Raw genomic sequence first — 22,772 nt, forward strand, 5'->3', positions numbered from 1 at the left:
AACAACAGAAAAGTCTTAAGAATAATATTTATTCAGTTTGTTTTTAACTTTAGCATTTATAAATATGCTTTATTACAAAATGCTCTTAATTTATCTTAACAAGTAGAAATATGTTGCTCTACATGGCAAGAGACATCGCCTGAAGTTCAGACTATATGAGAAAAATGCAATCACTCGCTTCTGGAGTGACAAGTGTTCATAGCCTTTGGCACGATATAATCTGCTAAAATCATACTTCAGCTGGTTTGTACAACCTTAAATTTGGATATTTCTTAAGAGACTGCTTTTAGGTCATGTCTTAATTGCTTTCTGAACCTTTAGAGAACTACATCTGGTTCAGATATAGGTCTTACTAGCAATGTCTAGTTTTATATTTGCTTCAATAGTGTAACACTCTGCATCTTTCTGCAACCTTTCTTGTTAAACCTGACATTCTCAAACCTGACGTTGTTTTATTTATTGATTTTATTTAACAGTGCAATAACTGTCTGTACCACTTTGTTCAATAAACTTGTGTTACAGTGCAAAATGAGACCTGTTAGCACTTTGGTTTCTTCTCCTGTGTTGACTATCATTCAGCAATTGGATTTTACTTTTTTTTTTAAATATACAATTTTGTTGTTCCCTCATTAACACACCAGCCTGCTACTTATTACATCAAAAAAAGAAAACCAGTCTATTTCATTCTGGGAAACATAAAAAAATGGCCATTTTAAGTTACCACAGTGTCATCCTGATGCTCCAATGAGATTATACGAATGAATATATAATTGTCATTAGATGTTATCCATCTCTCAGACACATCAATCTCCTTCAGTTCACAGAGAGCAGTGTGTGATCATTAACTCAAGAAGGGATCATGCCTTTGTTCCTCTTCCTGTCAGCCATCGCTCTGCGATTGTGATTGGCTCCTCGAGTCTTGTTCATCTCTTTTCTTCGTCGGTCCGCGACGGTCTCCTGGGACTGGCCCTGCCCCTTTGGACCTCCTACCACGTGACTCTGTGGAGGCGGCCTGTACCTATCAAGAAAAACAGAAATGGAATTATGAAAGTGTGACCCATATTTTTATTTTTTTGATGCGTTGACTCCAGTTAGAGATGTCTTGGCCTTTACCCTTTCCTGCTCTGCATGGCTGCTCTTCTGGCCTCTGCTCGCTCTCTGAGCACTGCTGGGTCTTGAACAAAGTGATCCCTCTTCGCAGATTCATCCTGAGCAAAACAACACAGAAAACAGGTAAATCTTGGGTATTTAAAATTAGTCAAGTCCTATGTTTTACACACTTATCTTTTACTCATGCATGGGGCAGTTGCTTTTATCAAGAATTACAAGATATATCGAATATTTGCAAATTATTGCAAATATGCGCATTACAGTGGTTTGCAATATCTGAATGATTTGAATATTTTACGTATACCGTATTTTCCGGACTATAAGTCACACTTTTTTTTCATAGTTTGGCAGGTCCTGCCAGGCGCGACTTATATGTCAAAATTAATTCATACTGATTTACATGAACCAAGAGACAACATTACTGTCTACAGCCGCGAGAGTCCGCTATATGCTGCTCCTGTATTTATGTAATTCAATGAATTCAGTGATGTGGATTGATGAGCCTGCGAACTTGATGCTCGTTGGCTTGTCGTGTTAATTTAGCCTATTCAGCCTTCCAGGTATGTTCTGTGTGGTATTGTGTAACTTGTAAGTAACTGATAATGTTACGTTAACGTATGGACATCTATTCAGCCTGCTGTTCTGTCTGCTATTGTTTAGTTGATAACTTGCCTTTCCAAATTAAATGTCTGTTCTTCAGCTTGGATTTTGTGAAATCATTTTCTAAATAAATGTGACGTGTAGTCCATTGCGCCTATATGTTTTTCGTCTTCATTACGCATTTTTCATTTATGCTCCTGAACGACTTCTAGTCCGGAAAATACAGTAATTAAAGTTTTGGGTTGATGCGGAATGCGTATAGCACAGAGACTGGTGAGACAAGTGAGGCTTTCTTTTTCCCAAACGTAGGTTGGTTACATCATTTTAAATAAAAAGTCCTCCCAAAAACAATTTAATTTGATTTTACAAACTTAAATCATTATCATATATAGCATGTTTAGCAACTTATCACAAATCACATTTTCTACAATATCATGCATTCCTACTTTAAACCAAAAGCAATTTTTTTTATCGTGTGTTCCCTGGGAATCAAACTTGTGACCTTTGCACGGCTAAAAATTTCATAGCGCATCATTTATACCTTGTCTTCTTCATCCTCTTCAAACTCCTCCACCTCCTGAACCTTTTTGCCCATTCTGAGCACTTGTGGAGTAGTGAAAGGCCTAAAGGGTTAACAGATCAAAGTTAATTTATATGTATGTATACACTTGTATGTCATATTTTAAATACAAATATAAGATGCAGACTAGGGATGCATAACGATTAATCGTGATTAATCTATAGCAGAATAAAAGTTTTTGTTTACATCATATATGTGTGTGAACTGTGTATAATAATTATGTATATATAAATATGCACACATGCATGTATAATTTTAAGAAAAAATATATTTATATGCACCGATACCAAGCTCATATACTTGTACTCGTAAAAATACCCCGATACCAAAGACCGATACCTCACGTGACATACTTTATGACAAATTTGATTGTCTTGTTGTCTGTGACAATTTCGTGACAGGCAGGTAAAATTACATGCATTACGTCCTTGGTTTTGCCCTTTGGAGCTTACTGGATACTGTAAAATTTGGGCTTTGAAGATTTGTGATGATAAGCACATAAGAATGATTTGTTTTTTTCATAATATGAGTTGAAGTTGTTAAAGGGACACCATGAAACTTTTGGCCACTAGGGGGTGCTAGACACGTATTTTTCACTTCTAGCGCCCCTAGAGCCCACAAGCGCCGCAGCACTGTCGCAAAGGAAAGGAACTGGCCAACCTTAAAACTAAACTAAAAACTAAACATTTAAAATGCTAAACGATCAACATTTTGAGACAACAGGGAGAAACGCAGTCATGTTACAACTTTCTGATGAGGAACTCGTCGTGGCAGAAGCCATTTCTCAATCTGAAGGTTGCAGCCTCCGGATGTCGTATTTCTAATACGTCATCAAGACTGTCTTATTTCACAATATTAACAATTACAAAGTTGACTATTATACTTAGTTAATCGTAAATTGTTGCAGTATGCTTATGACCTGCGAATGTAATGCTCAGTTTACCTTAATAACCCAGGCTTGACGACGTGTGCAGCCTGCATATTTGACCTCCGGAGGCTGCAGCCTTCCAATTCAGAAACGACCAGACGTATTTCCTTGCCTTTTTCCAAACAAATATTGTTGCATCCTCTCTCTCTCCCTCGCCACCAGGATTTTCCGCAATGGCGCTCGTTATTCCTCTTTTTTGTGTGAAAATCGCTCCAAATCCAAGTAAACCGATGCGTTTAGGTCTGCCGCTTTGTAATACGTCACGCGAGTGACAGCGGAACGCAGCAAATGAGGAAGAGAGAAGAGAGAAACGCTCGGATCTGATTGGTGAATGAATAGGGTTTGGTTTTACACTGTGAGCAAGTTTGAGTGCTATAGCATCCTGGATTGTAATGTAAATATCATAGACACAGTAAAAAGAAAGGTAAATACGTGAACACAGCATCTGAATACAGGGAACTATATGCAATATAATCGCCGTAATTTATAAAGAACATCGCATTTATGTATGAATCAACAGTTTATATAAAAAATTGCCTTAAAGGGGAATCGAACCCGGGTCGCCCGTGTCATAGGTCCGTGACACTAAAGACTGTGCCACAGAGTCACATATTAGAAGCTGCTCTCTACACTCCTTAAGTAGCCTCCAGCAAAATTCACGTTAAAAACAAATTGTGTGGAGGAAGTGACGTATGCCGTAAAGCAGTCGAATTTTGTAGTTTTTTTTTGTGCTCTGGTTACTACCAGAAACCCTAAGTTTTAAAATACGAGTAAAAGTGATAAAGACCCCGTCAGGCTATGGTAGACATGTCATTCAACCTATTTAAAGTCGATGTACTATCACAAGGGTCTTGAAAATGTATTATGAAGGTTGAAAAATTACATGGTGTCACTTTAAAAATTAAGATGCTGATATGTTCATAAGTCTCATTGTGGTGTTCTTAGAAAATTGGCACATAAAAAAAAAACAGTACAACAGGCATTGGTATCGTCGAGTACCAGGAAAAAAATATTGGTACTCGTACTCAATCCTTAAAAAGTGGTATCGGTGCATCCCTAATATAAATTATACATAAATATACAAATGTATATACACATGTAAACATTTCTTAAATATACATGCACGTGTGTGCATTTACCCATACAAAGTTATTATACACATTTCACACACACATATAATTTAAAAAAAAAACTTTTATTCTGCTACAGATTAATCGCGATTAATCGCGATTAATCGTTATGCATTCCTAATGCAGACAATTGTATACTGTTGTGTACATTCCAAACATCTCATACCTGCGGTTCAACAGTTCATCCTCTTCATCCAGATCATTGGCTCCTATCTGGTTGATATCATACGTGTCATCATATTCATCCTCATAATCTTCCAAGGCGAAAGCATTATCACGTTCTCCGGAGGGGTTACTGGTGACGGGAATCTCATCCACCACCGTCTGGTAGGCTTGATATCTCGCTCTCTGCTCTTCTACGTGCTGTTTGTCATCTAGCATGGCACGTACACTCTCTCCCTGTCTGTAATGGGCATAGGCTTTCATTATTTTCCAACACAAACCATCTTGAGCTACATATTTCATAAATCCACCTCCATATGAAGCTTCATCAGTTTAAAGTGTGTTACATACCTAACAGATTTTGCATAAACATTCATTGCATTAAACTGAAACTGCAGACTAAATTATTGCAAGGCTTTTTTTTAAGTAGGTGGATTTTGTATTTATTTTTAACATGGATTCACAGAACTAACCTTCGACCCCTCCATACACGACTCATGTCTACACGGTCGCGGTGGAACACATCAAACTCGTCGTCATCAAACGCATTTGATCTGGAGCTCAAAACTTCAAGAGGCTCTTTCTTCTCAGGCCTACAAGACAGCATTACAAACCATTAGACAATAATGAAGCAGACTCTGAATCGAACTATGAATCCTTCCCAAGAGTTTACCTGGCCATTGCCCTGTCCAGTTTGTCAAGTGAAGGCGACAGTTTATCTTCCAAGATGTTGTTGATGACAAGTTCAGAATTGTAGCCGTACTCTTCCAAACACGCTAGTATGAATCCCTCTCCCAAATCTGGGAGCAGCTCTCGAATATGAAACAGCAGAGACTCCAATTCTCCAGCACTCACTGTGCACACTGCCCCCTGTGGAAACAAATGGAGAATAGAAAAAGATGGGAAATGCATAAAAAATTTGTATAAATGTTTTGCAGGTTGTGAACTTACATTGTCACCCTTATGAGGAGTGATAGTCATAGCTTCTGCTCCTCTCAGCTCCTCTTGGACTCCAGCTTCTTCCTTTTGGGAAGCTGTCGTATCTCTGCCAGACTTGCCCTTAGCTTCTACGCTGTGATTGGCTGATGGGAATGTGGAAGGGATGTTCCTCTTTTTCCCAACACTCTCCCACGCAGACTGTACTCCCTGCAACAGGTAGGATGTCCTGGTGTCATCTCTAATCAAAATCAAGGAGAATAAAGAAAAACTAGATAGAGAAATTATAGTATAGCACAAAAATTGAAACATTTATTTTATTTTAAAGTCTAGGATAAGTCAATGAATAAATTATGATGATGATGATGATGATGATGAATGATTGAATGAATAAAAGCTTCCCATTTTGTTCTTTTTTTAAATCAGTCTGGTCTCAAGTTTCAACTAAAGATTGTTCATCTGTATTCATGAAGGATACAAATGAGGGAAGGCCTGCTGAAGAAGACTGACATCATCAGCTATAGGAAACTCTTCATCATAATCTGCTAGGAATCTGAGGAAGAAAAACAATGTTGCTGTATTAAATATACGAGAACCTGTCTGTGAAATCCAAATCTCTATACACATTGTGAGACATCTGGGTCACCTTTTTTCTTGAAGAAAAGCTGTGAAATTCTGTAGGAGATCTTCTACATATGATGGCATGCTTTCAGAGCTGTGAAAATAAATAAAACCTTGTGTTAAATAAGCACACGCTACAGAAATGAGATGACTAAAAAAGGTGAGTCTGTCTACTAAAGTTAAGCATATAACTGGTGTGGTTTATAAGAAGTGATATCTATAAATGACTATGGACTGCAGCCATATCAATAGATAACAAACTAATTCTGCTTTTTTAATTTAATAGTGGATATTTATTCAAATTAATGAATTGATAAATAAATGTGACATTTTGTGTCCATTGCATTAAGGGGACGTGTACACCAAAGCGTTTAAACACAGCTAAAAAAAGACAACGCCAACTGTGGACGCTTACCAACATTTTTCAGCCAAGAGCTTTGGTTGTTCTGTTTTGTTTATCAGTCCTTCTGGTTGTGATGTTTGTCACATCCCTCCTCCACTTTGATTGGATGGCCGAGTGAAAGTGACATTGACGAGCTGAGCGTTTCGTTCTAAGTTAAAAAATGTTCAACTCTCTTGGCGCTCAGTGCTGAACGCAGAAAAACGCTGGAAACAATTGAAAGCATACACCTACTGCAAGCAGAAACGCCTTGGTGTACACGCACCCTTACTGTCATGTATTGTTTATGTACTGGCTATTACCCACCCTTCTTTAGTCTAAAGACATCGGTAGCAGCACAGACAAATAAAAAAAATCTATCAGCCTCTATGTATTTAAATTGTGTCTGTTTCCTCACCCCTCCAGTATGGGTTGTAAACATGTGTGCTGAAGCAGAAGGTGAGCGATCTCCACCATTTTCTTACTGGAATGAGCCACTCGTCTCCACATATCTGCCTGTAAACTGAAACATCGCACCAAGTTACACTAATGTCTCCGTACACATTCCTGAAAAAGTATCACGATTTGTTAGCACATCATGGGTTGTAATGGGTGTAATATAAACCACATTTCAACCTTTCATTGAAATTTCTCTTTTTCACTGCTTTCTCCAGTTCTGGAACCACCATCTCGTAGAATGACGATAATCTACATTAACAAAAGAAAATCACATTGTCTCTCAATGTATCAGTAAGATAAATCATGTACCTTATTGGCCTTAAAGGGACAATCCATTTTTTTTTTAATATGCTCATTTTCCAGCAGTTTTAAACATTTGTTTTTACCGTTTTGTAATCTATTCAGCCGATCTCCGGGTCTGGTGGTACCACTGTTAAAAGTTGCAATTTTCTAGGCCGATATGGCTAGAGAACTATACTCTCATTCTGGCGTAATAATCAAGGTGTGTAACATGGCTGCAGGAGGCGCAATGATATTATGCAGTGCCCAAAAATAGTCCTCTGCTATTGAAAGTTACCAGGGGGACTATTTTCAGGCGCTGGGTAATACCATTGCGCCACTTGCAGACAAGTTACGGCAGCAAAGTCCATGATTGTTACGGCAGCAAAGTCCATTATTATTATGTTAGAATTAGAATATAGTTCCTAGCCATATCGGCCTAGAAAATATCAACTTTTAATTTTCCTTCGGTCTTAGTACACAATGTAACTACAGAAGAGTCAAGTTTTAAATAGGAAAAATATCTAAACTCTTTGGTTATTTTTGTGCACAATGCTAAATGGTCTAATCAGATTTAATGGATTGTGCTAAGCTATGCTAAAAGTGGTACAGCCAGACCCGGAGATCAGCTGAATGGATTCCAAAACTGTAGAAATCAAATTTTTAACTCTAGGGGAGCTGGAAAATGAGCATATTTTCAAAAAGGTGAAGCGTCCCTTTAAGGACAGCATATGAATGACATGTGTTATAAGGTTGGATGCGTAAGTGATACCTATATAGAAAGTTGTGCTGTTTAAAGGAAGAACAAGCCTCAGGGAAAATGTCCAGGAAAGAGTGGATAGTTGTGCAGGTATCACAAATGTACAACACCAAGTCTGCAAAGTCCTGGTATTTAACAATCAAAAACAATATAGTTTAAATGCACATATATGCATACAAAAACTAATAACGGCATAATGCAATCATAATCACAATCATAATGATATTTCCTTACATGAACAGTTTACTCAAAATGAAAATTCTGTTATTTAGGTAGTATTTGATAAATGAGAATAAGTGTAAAAGAGCTTAAGGCCAGAGTATAGATTGTTTTTGTAACGTACACACACACAAAGTGTAGTTTATTTGACTCGTACGTGAACACATATGTTTAACGCATGGGCATTGCAACACAATGTATTTTCTGTGCTACATACTACATTCTCCTGTAGGCGCATGCGACGATGCACATACAGTAGGCACTATTCTGATGGTGAAAATTGTGTCACGCGGACCCTCACGTATGTGTAAAAAAGGAACTATAGTTCAGCCTTTATACAAAGACAAAGTGAAATAAGAATTTATGCTGACCTCCTCTGGCATGGTCATGGGAGTGAGGCATCTATTTGCATTCAGTTTGAGGGGTTGACTGGCACCTGCATCCTCTGACTGAATTCCACACTTTTCTAAAACCATGTCAAATACCTGGAAAGTACATATGCACATTTTAGGTAGCTCCACAGACTTTGTAAATTGAAAGTATATAGGATCCTATAACCTGCCTGAATGATGGAGGGTATGGTCTCGTTCAGGTCTCCGTAATAACTTGGCTGTTGTGTAAAAATGTTCTCTAAAAAATTTAAACATTTTGGTCAATATAAAGATGAGATCAAATGAAAACTATTTTAAAATATACAAAACGTCTGAAAAAAAGAAAATATTAATATATTGCATTTACCAATCATTTTGTGAAGCAGTTGGGAGTTTCCCTTCCCAAACAGCACACAAAGATCCAGAATTTTAGGAATGTCAAATAAGAAGTTGTTGTAAATAATCTCTGCAAACACAGCAGGAGTAATAAAATGTTCCTGAGGAAAAAAATAAACAATATTTTATATTTCACATCCATCCCACTTATTGCCAAAAAGGGTTGCCATGCAGTTGCAGTTTCAAAATCGGAAAAATGTTAGATGAAACCAACAGCATGCAATTAACTTAATAAAATGCACATAATGCCAGATAAAACTACACTTACATTTTTTTGTTTTCTTTACAGTAAATCTTATGTTTTTCTATAAAAAAAGTAAACAAATAAGTATAATGTGCACCTTAGACTCTTTATGAGTAGCCATTCTGAGAAAGACCATGAATACAGAGCGATGAAGGTTCCTCTGCATGTCGGCTACAGCTGGAGCGGACGAGAGACCAGACGGGTCCAAACCACGGGGAGCGTTCCTCAAATAAGAGTCCAAACACCTCTGTAATGACTCATCAAATACCACCTAAAACACAAGAGAATTGGCAACGATGAGACCATATGCTTGCTGTCTACATGCCACATTAAATATGCTGTACCAAGAAAGTGTCTTTCTTTGCAAAGTGTTTAAAATAAAAACTAAAGATTTCACCTAAATTTATATGAATTGGTTTTACAGACCTGACACCAGAACTTGTCATGAGGTAAGGCCAGCAACCATTCCAGGTCTTCTGAGATGAACTGACCAAGCTCCAGAAACTCTTCAACTAGTGCAGGAGTGCCATCCTCGGGTGGGGGTTTATAGGTTAGGAAACATCTCTCCTCCTTTCGGTCAGGGTGCTGATGGGAGAGAGCCAAACCAATTTCAATGACATGTACATTCAGATGAGAAGAAATTGACTACGGTGATGGATTAGCTCTACACTAGTAAGAGTCTGCAGTCACTTACTAGTGCTGGTAGGATCTGTTCTTTGCCCTGGGTTCCAGAAGGCTCGGTTACATGAAGTTCATCTAAAGGAACTTTTGCACATGCCATTTCCACCAGTTGGACCAGACCTACCCTCCTGAACAGACACAAAAACACATCAGAAAATCACTATATACGGTCTGATCACTTGACATGCTGTAGTGTAGCTACATGAAATACATTAGGTAAATGATGACCATAAAAAAAATAACGTAATTAAAGCTGGTCTACATATGGATCACATGGGACCAAGTATTTTGAGTTTTGATTATTATGATTGACAGATTTACTGTAATTAGACTGCCACGTTTTACAGGCTAATCTACAAGCATTATAATGGTTGACAATACCAGAACAATATTCTGACATAAGAGAGACTAAGAATGACTAAAGGCAGTCTTGTATTCAGTACACAAGCTGTAAGTTAACTAATGATTCACTGCTACAGTGTTAGCGGCCTGGCTAACTGCCCTGTCAGTGAGCTCAGCAATATTTCAGAAAATGGTACAAAATCACAACAGTGTTTATTGTAAACAAACTCCTCTAGTAGTAACATCATTAAAAAAATCGTCTGACTGCTAACATTAACGTTACCGATACTGAGACAACCACAATGAAAAAAAAACTATTCTTAAAAAGTTAGCTTTACTGCATTTAAATGACAATCGTTAGTTTGTTCATTTTTGACAAAACAGCATCAAAAATGCTCCATATTTAAAAAGTAATAAAAAATATCTCACCTCTTTTATACTGAATCTTTTAGCAGATGTTTACCAGCTTCAATAAAAGTCATCAGCTCCATCTGCGCGATTTTCCGGTGTGCTCGTCCTGCCGAGATTTCAAAATAAAAGTCTTCAACGCAACCTTCAATTTCCAGTGTCGACAGACAGACATCTTTAGAAAAAAAATGCAGTAATATAATGTATTATAATACCATGTTTTATATGTATTATATTTAGTATATGTAGCATATTGTACAATTTAGCTTATTTTTTCTTTTTCCCTCACATTTTCAGTGATGCGGCTTTGTAAATCGCAAAACTATGCACAGCTTTATATAAATAAAAGTGAAATTTAAAAATAAAGAAACTTCAGAAGTTAAATAAAAAATGTTTTTTAAATAAAAAGACGCACACAAAAAGTAGCTTTAGTCAGAAGAGGTAACCATAGCAACATCAGGCAGCTCGATAGTGGAGCGCTTCAGTGGTACCTCGACAAAACGAGTAATGTTTGCGCTTTAATACAGGACTTTAGATATCGCAAGTATTTTACAGAATTTATTGTTTTATCAAAAAAAAATATATTTAAATACATAATTAAAAATGAAATGATTAAAATGTAAAAAAGAAGTAATATTTATTTTATATGTCTTTAAATTATTGTTATTGTATATAGTTTATTGTTATGCGCTAAGAAAATGCTGATCGGTCTCGTTTGTTGTTGAAATTATTTCTATTTAAACATTTGGTTTTGTTCTTATATAAAACGCGACGTGAGATCTTTTATTAAAATTAATTTCTTCCAATGGCAAGCATAGTAGTTAAGTCATTCTCAAAAGCTGCCACCAGATGTCATAGCTCACTTCACAATCATACGTTACACATATTGAAAGTTTAGCTTTTAGAGGGCTTACGTTACTAGTCCACTTCCAAAATACTCTGCATCCTCAAATATCTCAACTTACTTCCATATACATATAGATACAATGCAATGTATTGGATTAAATGTTATTATATTTTTTCTTCCTCATTTAAAACGCTGTTAACGATTCGAATAAGTCCATTCAAATAAAAATTCGCGATAAGTCAAGTGCAACCCATGCATGATATCTATCTTTAGTATAAAGGCTCCGAAATCCTACAAAAGACGAGTCAAGTCCCCCACTCTCGGCGCGCGTGTCGCCTCGTCTATTTGCGTAGCGGAGGCTCCACCTTTCAAGCATTGCAGTGACCTCAGCAGTGGGCTGAATTGAGCTGGGTGGGATTTTCAGTCTCGAATTCTCAAACGCGCATTCAAGGATCCCGATTTAACGGTGTATATGAAAGGTTTCACCGGCGTGAGTTAAACGGTGCGGGTTCGCGTTCGCGTTCGTGTTTGCGTGCATCTGACGATAGGGATCAAATAAACGAGGAATGTGGGATTTACAGAATGCCCAACAGCGTTGGAAAGAGATTTAAACCCACCAAATACATCCCGGTGTCCACTGCCGCCACTCTTCTGGTTGGATCCACTACTTTATTCTTTGTTTTCACGTAAGTTTCCAAGGATTTGTTCATGCATTATTTGGTAAAGCTATGTGAAGTGATTGTAAGATGCATTTGGATCACTGGAATAAGTTTCATGACAGTTAAATGGCCACAAGGCCTGTGGTCGACTCAGTATTTATTGGGTTGTTTTATAAACAGTTTATTTGTTTTTTAAAGAGAGCATTTTTGAGTTTTTTTCCTGTTGAGATTTCGCAATAAACTTAAATTATTAAATGTTTAGCTGTCTAAAAATAATAATTTTTGGGACTACGCTAAACTGCAGTAGGCTATGTGCAGGCAGTGAGTTGACGCTCGTGACTCATTCAGTCATTTGTAAATGAAACTGTTGTAACACTACAGATGCACATGCATATGATTTTGTGTTGCATCACTGTGAGTGAGCAAAGGCTGTTTAAAATTCTTATCCAGGCATACTTTAAAAGCTTATTTGCACTATGTAGTGGCAAAGACATTTTAAAAGATCAACATAAAATTGATTAAAAGTGCTTTAGATATTTAAATTATTTCAGTTTAATGTGAAACCTCAATAGAAAACTTAATGATAGCCAGCTTTAAAGCGATGTCATTCATCAAACAGTGAGTAATAGTGTGAGGGGCAACTTTTGACAGGCCTTGATTTACTCTAGCAGTCGTTTGAAAAATCAATGTGGACCAGTCTTTTGGTCACTTTAGTTTTATCTTTTCCGTTTAAGATTGCTTGCCAGAGTTCAGAGATCTTTGTTTGATCAGCATGCAGACATACAATCTGAAAAATAAAGGTGCTTTACAATGCCAGAGGAACCATTATTGGCTAAATGGTTCTATAAAGAACCTTTAGCATCCAAATAATCTTTGTTTCAAAAAATGTTCTTTCTGGTTAATAAAAGGTATAGAAGAAAGAACCTTTAACTGAATGGTTCTTTGAGGAACCAAAAATGGTTCTTCTATGACATTGCTGTGAAGAACCTTGTAAGCACCTATTTGTAAAGAGTGTAAGGATGAATTTGATGTTGGAGATGATTATCCATTTGTACGTTTTGGGACGTAATCCTAGTGCTCCACACAAAGCAAGTAAAAATACTCGAGCAGTTTTGTGGTGTAAAATAAGTAATCAAGTTATTGAGGATTTGGTTGTAAACCAATTTAATTTCTACTTTAAGGTGGTGTGTGTACATTTTAGCGGCATCTAGTGGTGAGACTGCAAATTGCAACCAACAGCTCACCCCTCAATTTCAAAACACATGTGTTACGGATATGGTATTGGACAGGACAAACATGTCGTTGTCTTAGACGATGTAGGGACGAAACACGATCTATATACAGTTTCATCGTACACACATGTTTTATCGCGGTTGCAGATCGAAGTGAACCGGTCTGGCTATTGGCTCAACTAATCTCTGGAACAAATACCCTGTCAAAAATAAGACAAGGGGAGATGATGAGCATGGATCACATCTGTGCGGAGACGTTTGGCAGCCAGGCAAGAAAGTAACTCTTTCCCCGCCATTGACATTGACAATTAAGAGAAAACGCTTCCCTGTCAATGACAAGTTTTTCCGGCAAAACAGATTTTCGCTATTATACCAACTTATAAAACCCGGAAGTATCCCCTTAGGGCAAACAGTTCAAACTCCATGAATGTTTTGATCATCGCTCTGAATCTGATCTCATTTATCGCAATTATCTGAGCTTTTTGCTCACAATTTTTTTTTTTTGAAGAATTTGAGAGGTGATAAAAAGAAACAAACAAGGCACTTTTTTGTTTGAAAGCAGAGGGTCTGTTCTTTCATTTAATATATTGTATGTTTATATATTTAAAGATGATATATTTATATATTTGAAGAACATTTTCTGGAAGGCATTAAACTTTTGTGAAATCATAAAAAATTCAACTTTTAAAACCTTATTCAACCTTTTAAAAACGCTGGCGGGGAAAGAGTTAAGGACCTGTAGCTAATGTTGTATACATTAATTTTACACAGTAACAGTAGCTCAGTGTAAAAGTTGATACGCGTTAGATATGATATATGCACAAGGGTAATTTACTTGTCATTTATTTCCCTTGTTATCCGAAATAAAAACAATACAGTTCATTATGTAATGTAAGGTCTTTATACACCACTGATAACATAGTTATGTATATTACATTTCTGTCCAAATCCTTCTAAAAGTTACACAATACACCTTTAAAGGGATAGTTTACCCAAAAATGTCATCATTTACTCACTCTTATGTTGTTAAAAACCTGGATACATTTTGTTGTTCTGATGAACACAAAGGAAGATATATTGAGGAAGGTTTGTAACCAAACGTTAAAGTTATCCCACCCTTAACAGTTTTTTTTTAATACTATGCATTTTGTAACATCTGCAAACTCTGTTGTAGAGGTCCTGGTTTAGGAGCATGCTCCCTGAGCAGATGGATGATCTCTGAATTAAGAGTGTTTCCCAATACTAGTTCTAGTCTAGTATAGTACCTTTGCATGCTAAATCTCATGCAAATATTGTAAAATACTGGTCTTTTAGTTTCCTCGTAATGGCAGATCTACGTCCAGCCTCAGACCTTTAAAACCACAAAGCCATTTCTATTTAAAACCTTGCTCAGATGTGGTGTTATTAAATACACGAGTCCACACTTAGTCATTGACTGCCCACTAGAGAAAAGTCTGAAGGCAAAAGAGACTGTATAAATGTGAGAAGTGATGGGGTGTCTAAGCATTACACAGATCTTAACAAGGTTGTTTCCATTTGTTTTTCCAACCAGATGATCTCTGATGTCAAGGGCAGGGGATCGGTGGACTTATGGCGCTTTTCCATTGCATAGTACCCCACGGTTTAGTTTAGTTTGGGTCGGGTCAGCTCACCTCACTTTGGCGTGGTTAGCTTTTCCATCGAGTTTAGTATCACTTCGGAGTGGGAGGGATTATAGGCGTGTCGTTATATTTACGCTGCCTACTGCTGTGACATCATACACGTGAGAGCGTTGTTGTACATTCCCATACATTCATTTATTTCTCAGTCTGCCACAAAATTAAAATTGGCCACCACAAATAGATGTTTGCACATCGCGTTTATAACTACCTCTGTCTCACATGACAGTTTCTGTTCAAACACCCGACCCGTGGCGTCAGTCGACGGCGCTCCGCTGAGCCTCATTCAAGTTGCATATAAGCATATATAATGCGGACGTGCACGTCGCGAATGTGCCGCCACAAACTGTAAGTCTGGAAAAAACTGTTATGGTGTCCCGGATTCTCAACCTGCGGATGTTTTTCATCGCTAAAAGGGTGTTTGGAAACTTATAGCAGAACACAGATAACAACATGTTTGCTTGAGACAGCGCAAGCTAGCAGTAAGCTAAAGCTAATATTTACATTATAGCGATGACGTGACGATTCTCTCAGACCAATCAGTGATCTACAGTGTTTTCGCGTCACGTTTGGTATCAGCTCGGGTCGCTTGGAACCCCAACCGAGGTGGTACGAAAAAAAGTATCGGGTACTACGTACTGCACCCAATGGAAAAGCTCCCAAAAGTAAACTGACCCGACCCAAACTAAACTAAACCGTGGGGTACTATGCAATGGAAAAGCGCCATTAGTAGACTTGTGACTTAGACCTTGTGATCTTGCTATGTCACTATTTATCTGTTTCACAACACCTCATCACAATGCCTCAACTTAAGGCAGCTGATCCATTCCCACCCAATTTCTTCTTGTAGTTTTGAAATAAGAACGGTTTCTCTTAAAGTTTCCATCCTTGGACTCAATAACTTGTTAAATTTTATCAAAATGGGTTTAGGTAGTAGTTTATGAGATAAGTTATGTAATAACCTTAACTTGAGGTTATTTAATAGGGATGCAGCGATACCGATACTGGTATCGGTTATCAGCCTCGATACCACATTTTCTAAAGTACTCGTACTCGTTAAAAGTCCCCCAAAACCAGGGATCGATACCACGGTCTGAGAAATGTCTATGTTTGAGCGGCGTGTAAGGGGTTAATGCCTCTTGTGCTGTCCAAAGAGGCAGAGTTTACAACAAACTGGAAAACTAGTCCCTTGTTTTTTTGTTAAATTATTTGACTAAACCTGTTACCTGTAAATTTAAATCATGTTTTTTTATTTAGTACTCAGTATCGGCAAGTACTGAAATGCAAGTACTCGTACTCGTATTCCAAAAAAGTGGTATCAGTATCCCTATTATTTAATGTTCTTATAGATTTTTAGAAGCATCAGTCTCAATGTGTATTTGTAAAAGGTTCTGCAAGGCAACTGGGTGAGATAAATTTTCAGATGACGTCTATGCTACTTTTTCATTGCTGTTTAGTATTTGAGCCTAATAATGACTCACAGTCGTTCCTCTGAGACGCGTTTCTTAATCTTGAAACAAAAGAGAATATATTTGATTTAAACTGTTTTGATTTATTTAATTTGTCCAACCTCTTTATCTCTTGTTATCTTAGGGATGACAGATTGGATAAACTGTGGTGTGTAGTGCTTCAAGACATTATGATGTCATAATGGTTTATATTTTACATTTAAAGCCTTTAATGAATTGCTGATCTCCATTTATATTAATCATTGTTCTCTGCTGTGCTTGCGTTGTCTTGACAGGCCTGTAATTTTCTTAAAACGCTTCTGTTGGGTAATACACACCCACACCTGTATAAGTATGCGCACAAAAAATATACACTTTTACTTTTTGATGAATGAATCGTTGGTTTCATCTCAATGAAACAATGTATACAAATCAATTCAAGTGTTGGCTAACACGAATAGATTTATGAATGCTCATTGCTGCTATTGTATAGCACACTGTCAGAAAGAAAATAATGTTTGCACATCATTCTGCTGAAAATGAATTCATCAGACTGGAGAATCAAACAGAGCAGAACAGCAGATATCGACAGCATGCGCTAGTCAAAACCTGCAGCTTGCAGAGAGATGAAGTGATAAAATGACAAAGGTGATTTGATGGGTGAAGAATGAAGATTTTGCTGCTTGTTATCACTTAAGATTTGGCAACCAAAAATGTTTGGCAATGTAGAGCAGAATGCACCGTACCAAAAAAGTAATTTAATTAAAGCAGAATATTTCAGATATGCAGAATAAAGCTGCAGTGTGTGATTTATTACCAATTACCTTTTGACTTTCATTCCATGTTTACATGCACAAAATTTAATCCGATTGCAGGTTACGACGGTACAGTTTACATGTAACCTAAACATTGCAATCTGATATATAAAATATTTGCTTACATGCGCATTCTATCTATTATTAACAAAACGTCAAGCGCACAGCCAGGGTTGCCAGATTTGTGTATCAAAACTAGCCCAAAAGCATCCCAAAGATTTACAGCCCAAATACCAATAACTAATCAAGGAAATCCTTCTACCTTTAACCCATTGTAAAACATCAACCAAACCAAATAAGAGTTTGGATAATTTTCATGTTTAAAACTTGACTCTTCTGTAGTTACATCGTGTACTAAGGGGTTGTGTACACCAAAACTTTTACGCCTGCGGATGGCACATGTTTTCAATTGTTTCCAATGGAAGCTCTGCGTTTTTCAAATAAGCCAGCAGCTAGCGGGTTTTTTCTGCTCTCGGGGCTGAGCATTTTGAATGAAAAGCTCCGCTCGTTAATGTTAGTTCTCACGCGGCCGTCCAATCACAGTGGAGGTGGGGCGGAACAAGTATCACAGCAACCAACCGTCTTACAGCTGACGTATCAGAGCTACCAAAGCGCTTAGCTGAAGAAAGCTGGCACTCAGCTGAAAAACAGCTGGTATTCGGCGTTGTCCAGGCGTTTTCAGCCGCGTTTAAAAGTTTTGGTGTGTCCAGCCCCTAAGACCAGCGGAAAATTAAAAGTTGCTATTTTCTAGGCATATATGGCTAGGAACTATACTCCCATTCTGGCGAAATAATCTTAAAAATAAAGGACTTTGCTGCTGCTGTTTTATTTAAATTCAATGGATAATGCTAAACTATGCTAAAAGTGGTACAGCCTGACCCGGAGATCAGCTAAATGGATTCCAAAAAAGGTAAAAATAAAATGTTTAATTCTAGGGGAGTGTACCTTTAAGCACAATTTTTCTGCGCATATGCACAAGGTATTTTTTCATCCAATTGAGAAAATACTATGAATCGCGCGTTTGTACATTTCTCCTGAATCTGATCGGATCACAGATCGGACTATATTGGGTTGCATGTAAATGTACCAAATGTTTGGGTAAACAGGACCAAAGTCACATCATTGGTTAAGCCAGTGGTTCTCAAACTTTTTCAGAGTGCGGTCCCCCTTGTGTACGGTGCATTCCTTTGCGGCCCCCCAAAGAAAATTTGTGACAAAAAACTGTTCTAAAACTCAACATTTTAATAGAAAAACATTAAATTATACAAAAAAGTAGTGCTTTTGGTTAGTAGCCTTATTTTTTTAGTTTTAATAACACAGAATTCATGATAAATTAATGTATTTCATAAAATGTCATAAAACTTTTTGAAAACCACTGGGTTAAGCTATAGGTACTTGTGTTAAGGGTTTGGCTGGTTATTTCACTAGTTACTCCTGACTGGTAGAAGTCGCACTACACCAATATGCAGGGAGAAAAATAAGTATATAACCAGCTTTGATTTTTTTAATGTAGGTCAATTTTGTTTTTACTTGAACAGTGCTGTGCAGCTGTCAGTGCTGGTGAATATCCGTAAATCTGTAATTGTGGAACTCATTAAAATCAGAGAAGAGTCTGAGACTGTCAAAGTATTTACTGCTCACATATTTATGTGTTTCAGTATGAATATGGGTTGCTTTTAATAATCACGTTTCAGTTATTGTGCTATCATTAGGATTTGCTGTGTTTCTCCTTTATTTGGGAAGTGAAAATACCTGACCTCAGATCTGCTCGTAAAAGCTCTGTAAATACAGGCCATAAACTCTAACTATAACCATAAGCAGTCAGGATTTGACTGCATCTAAGTGTTGCTCATTTAAATGATTTGTATTTATTTGCATTCTGTGCATCATGATAGGTAAGCAACGTTGAAGCGCTTTCATTGCTGAAGTTGTCCAGTCGCATGAAAAAATTAATTGACTTTTGTCATATGAAGATAACTTTTGGGATAACCTACATAAATACGTCATCATAGAGTTCTCTATAATGGCGTTAATTTGGTGAAGGAGTATTATTTGCAGCTTTAACTAATCCTTTTTTTTTCTCTGATCATTATAATTATATCGTTTTAGCAGTTGCAGCAATGCATAACTATAATTTTTTATCTTGACACTTGCAGCTGTTAGCGCTCAGTAGTGATAAATGGTTGGCCTTCTCCTTCTTTTACCTAAAGCTCCATCGGGCAAGACCTGCAGAGTCGTAATGTATAATGGACAGTACTCCTTACCATTTAGTTTAATTGTTTTACAAATCAGACTGCCAGTTGCATACTGTTTATTCTGTATGCAAGACAGAACAGTTAAATCTTTTCTCATTGATTGCTGCAACTTTCAGCAGATCTATCTGCAGTGAGTCAGACAGCATCAGTAGCCTCTTTCACACAGTAATTCTGGTAAATTACCATGAATTTACCAGAATGAATTTACCAGTAAATACAAAAATGTGCTGTTCACACATGCAGTGACGTTCCGTCTTTTTACCAGTAAGACATCATTCACACATCAGTATCAAAATACCGGTAAACTCGGAGAGAAAGCGGAAGTTACCTGTGGCGCGCGGCCGGCGAGCTCCGTCCGTGTCGTATTTGTAAACGGCGGATTATGACTTAATATCCACGGTCCGTATTTTGTTGTTTTCACATCTGTGGCAAGCGGTCGCGAAGTTGCTCGTGACCAAACAACATTGCGTTAGGCGGCGTCAAACGGAACCTGCGCGTTTGCACATAGGCTTCACAGATGGTGTGCTAAGGACGTCGGCAATTTGGCAATTAGATGGTAAGCGGTTTTAAACAACTCTGGTGAAGAAATGTGGATGTTAACTTCAGGTGTGCTCGACTTTTAAGCAACATGTGTGTGGAAACGTCTGTAAACAGTCTGGGGGAAACCGCGTCACCTGTATAAAAAACTTTCTGATTGGCCCGCCCGATCTGTCAGCGCGGTCTGACGTCATCTAAATGCCGGTAATCCTATATTTTTCGTTCACACACAGCGCTTACCGGCAAATTACCGTTAATCTTATAACCTGTCTTACAGGTAAATTGGGAGCACTGATTTACCGGAAAGGTTCTGTTCACACATGACATGTTAACTGCAATTTACCAGTAAATTACCAGTAAAGACTGTATGTGTGAAAGGGACTATTGTCTGTACTGTACTGTACTGATGCTGTGAGAATGAGACGGATGAGTAAGGGCCAGGTCACTTAATCTCATTTCAGCTAGACTTTTTTGTCAACACGTCGTTCCTGGGTTTAGATTAATGCTGATGGATCAACATGCTGTCTGTGTAATGCAGACTGTAGCTTACAAACTATCACAGTCTCCTGTAGTACATACTGAATATCAAAATCCAGTCTGTTGCATCTAAACTGCACCATCCCTTTGGTGTGTTTCGTCGTGCTGGCAGTGATTTGCAGTGAACAAGTGACTGGAAGTCATTACCTGTAGAATAAACTGCTGAAATTTAATGCAACCATTGGCAAAAAGTTCAACAAAGTGGAACTTAATGCAAATGAGCAGTGATGCATTCATGTAAGGAATAGCAGTGGGGGCAGAAAGTGGACATCACGTGATCTGAATCCTGATACAGTTATACACTGGGAATGCCTATAGTGACAACAGGCTCTTGTCTTTTAAAATGAAAAAAAGTAAATCACAGATAGGAAAGTAGAGGGAGATTGGTATAACACAGACAAACTTTGATGAACTCCACAGGAGTACCATTGGTCCAGACTAAAGGCTGAGTTCTGCATCAGATCTACGCCATAGGCTACACGTAGGGATGCAGCGATTAACCGGTTTCACTATTAACCGCGCTTTAAAATGTCACGGTTAAGTAACCGTAAAGCCTTCGCTACACCGCGTGTTCTTGTTTCACGCACGCACAAACCAGATCCACGAACCACCAAGAGGCGCATGCGTCATGATGCATTGTATGACAAAGCTCCGCGTTCAAAAGAATATGTGCGCGTGACGCGTCTCTTGGTTGTTCGTGCATCTGGATTGTGCATTGTATGACAAAGCTCCACGTTCAAAAGAATATGTTCGTGCATCTGGTTTGTGTGCGTGTGAGTGGATGTGTGCGCGTGCACCTGCATCTGTACGTGAAAGAGCCACACTCCAATCGGTCTACTCTGTACAGCATTAAAAACCTCCTGCTCGCGGATCAAACCCGGGCGGGGCTCCTGGTGGTCTGACTGCATTTCATTACGTTGAATTATTTTAACGCGTTAATGATTAATTAATGAATAGCATTAGTTAACACGTTAATCTTGCCACCCCTAATATTTATATTTGACTTTTGTGTAATATTAAGCTTCACCTGTCAAAATGACTTGCAGTACCTGGTTCAGGATGACCCTGTGTAATTATTCATTTTGAGAGGCTCTTATCATTTTTACTTCATATATTTTACTTCAATACTTCAAACAAACCAAAATAATATAACTTTATTCAGTCCAAATGTAAAGTTACATTTATTCAAAAGATCATTAAAATGAATAGCCTACAGGTTTCAAAGGCACCTATACGGTTTAAGTCAAAGCCAGCCAAGTTATTATTATTATCATTTGTCCAAGAATTGTAGAGAAAATACACAAACTGAAAATACAGAAAAATTTAGCAATTGTTCAAAAATTTATTCATGTGATTTTATACATTAATGTTGTAAAATAAATGAATCCTTAATAACCGTAATAACCGTACAACCGTGATTATTTATCAGACTATAACCGTACCATCAAAATCTATAATCGCTGCATCCCTAGCTACACGTCAGTTTTCATTTATACTTTTGTGTCGTTGTTTGTGTCGACGTGCAGACCATTGGTAGATAGTGTCCACGGGCATGATAGTATAAAAAAGGATCAAGGCAAAAGCTGAAGAAGCAGCTTGTTGCATGTGTTTTTGTGGAAGCATCAGCAGACAGCAGTAATGGAGGTAAATAGACAGCGACTTTTGTTGCAGCTTGAGTTGTTAAATATCGCTCCTCAACTTGGTCAATTTTTATTTTTACTTTTACTGTTGCAACTGGTAATGCGTATGAGGAAATGCAAGATTTTTTGACCTGAGGGAGGTGTTCTATCTGACCGAATCACAACGCTTGTGGTCCACTTAGACGTGTTGTTACCTTTTTGGCATATGCCGTAGCTATTCTGTAGGTCTGACACAGAATGTCAGGCTTTTATTACTCACCCTTAAGTTGTTTACAACATGTATACATTTTTTTTGTTTGCAAAGGAAGATAATTTGAGAAATGTTAATAACCAAACAGATCTGGGGCACCATTCACTGCCATAGTATTAATTTTTCCTACTATGAAAGTCAATGGTGCCCCAGATCTGCTTGGTTACAAACATTCTTCAAAATTTTTTCTTTTGTATTTAGCACTGCAAACAAATTTATACAAGTTTGGAACAACTTGAGGGTTAGTACATGACAATTTAAAAATGTCTCTGCCTGTAGCACAGACTAA

General features: G+C 37.6%; 2 protein-coding genes across 2 annotated transcripts in view; one reads left to right on the forward strand and one right to left on the reverse strand.

Annotated features, from left to right (window-relative positions):
* Positions 1 to 10: 10 nt before the first annotated feature.
* Positions 11 to 10,774, reverse strand: ascc2 (activating signal cointegrator 1 complex subunit 2). Its single transcript, XM_065250814.2, has 19 exons — positions 10,627 to 10,774; positions 9,869 to 9,983; positions 9,601 to 9,759; positions 9,272 to 9,445; positions 8,902 to 9,031; positions 8,726 to 8,793; positions 8,535 to 8,648; positions 7,957 to 8,069; positions 7,083 to 7,154; positions 6,865 to 6,969; positions 6,093 to 6,161; positions 5,925 to 5,999; positions 5,462 to 5,687; positions 5,184 to 5,380; positions 4,984 to 5,103; positions 4,515 to 4,751; positions 2,252 to 2,333; positions 1,114 to 1,208; positions 11 to 1,018 (listed from the first exon to the last, which is right to left on the reverse strand). Exons 2-19 carry the CDS (start codon positions 9,953 to 9,955, stop codon positions 847 to 849), a joined length of 2,295 nt encoding a protein of 764 aa, XP_065106886.1. The 5' UTR covers positions 9,956 to 9,983; positions 10,627 to 10,774; the 3' UTR covers positions 11 to 846.
* Positions 10,775 to 11,820: 1,046 nt separating this feature from the next.
* zdhhc8b (zDHHC palmitoyltransferase 8b) overlaps positions 11,821 to 22,772 on the forward strand; it is an 82,254-nt gene continuing 71,302 nt past the window's right edge. The window contains exon 1 of the mRNA XM_065250811.2: positions 11,821 to 12,138. Coding sequence (XP_065106883.1) covers positions 12,035 to 12,138 — 104 coding nt within the window. The 5' untranslated portion in view covers positions 11,821 to 12,034. The remainder of the gene's footprint in view (positions 12,139 to 22,772) is intronic.

Source organism: Paramisgurnus dabryanus, chromosome 5 (genome assembly GCF_030506205.2).
Source record: "Paramisgurnus dabryanus chromosome 5, PD_genome_1.1, whole genome shotgun sequence".
Classification (NCBI taxonomy): domain Eukaryota; kingdom Metazoa; phylum Chordata; class Actinopteri; order Cypriniformes; family Cobitidae; genus Paramisgurnus; species Paramisgurnus dabryanus.

Excerpts from the sequence above, each read along its gene's own strand:
- ascc2 (XM_065250814.2), bottom strand. The coding sequence starts at position 9,955 with ATGGCATGTGCAAAAGTTCCTTTAGATGAACTTCATGTAACCGAGCCT. Across the intron at positions 9,446-9,600 it reads ATGACAAGTTCTGGTGTCAG|GTGGTATTTGATGAGTCATT; the intron begins GTCTGTAAAACC and ends CTTGTGTTTTAG. Across the intron at positions 8,794-8,901 it reads ACTGCTTCACAAAATGATTG|AGAACATTTTTACACAACAG; the intron begins GTAAATGCAATA and ends TAAATTTTTTAG.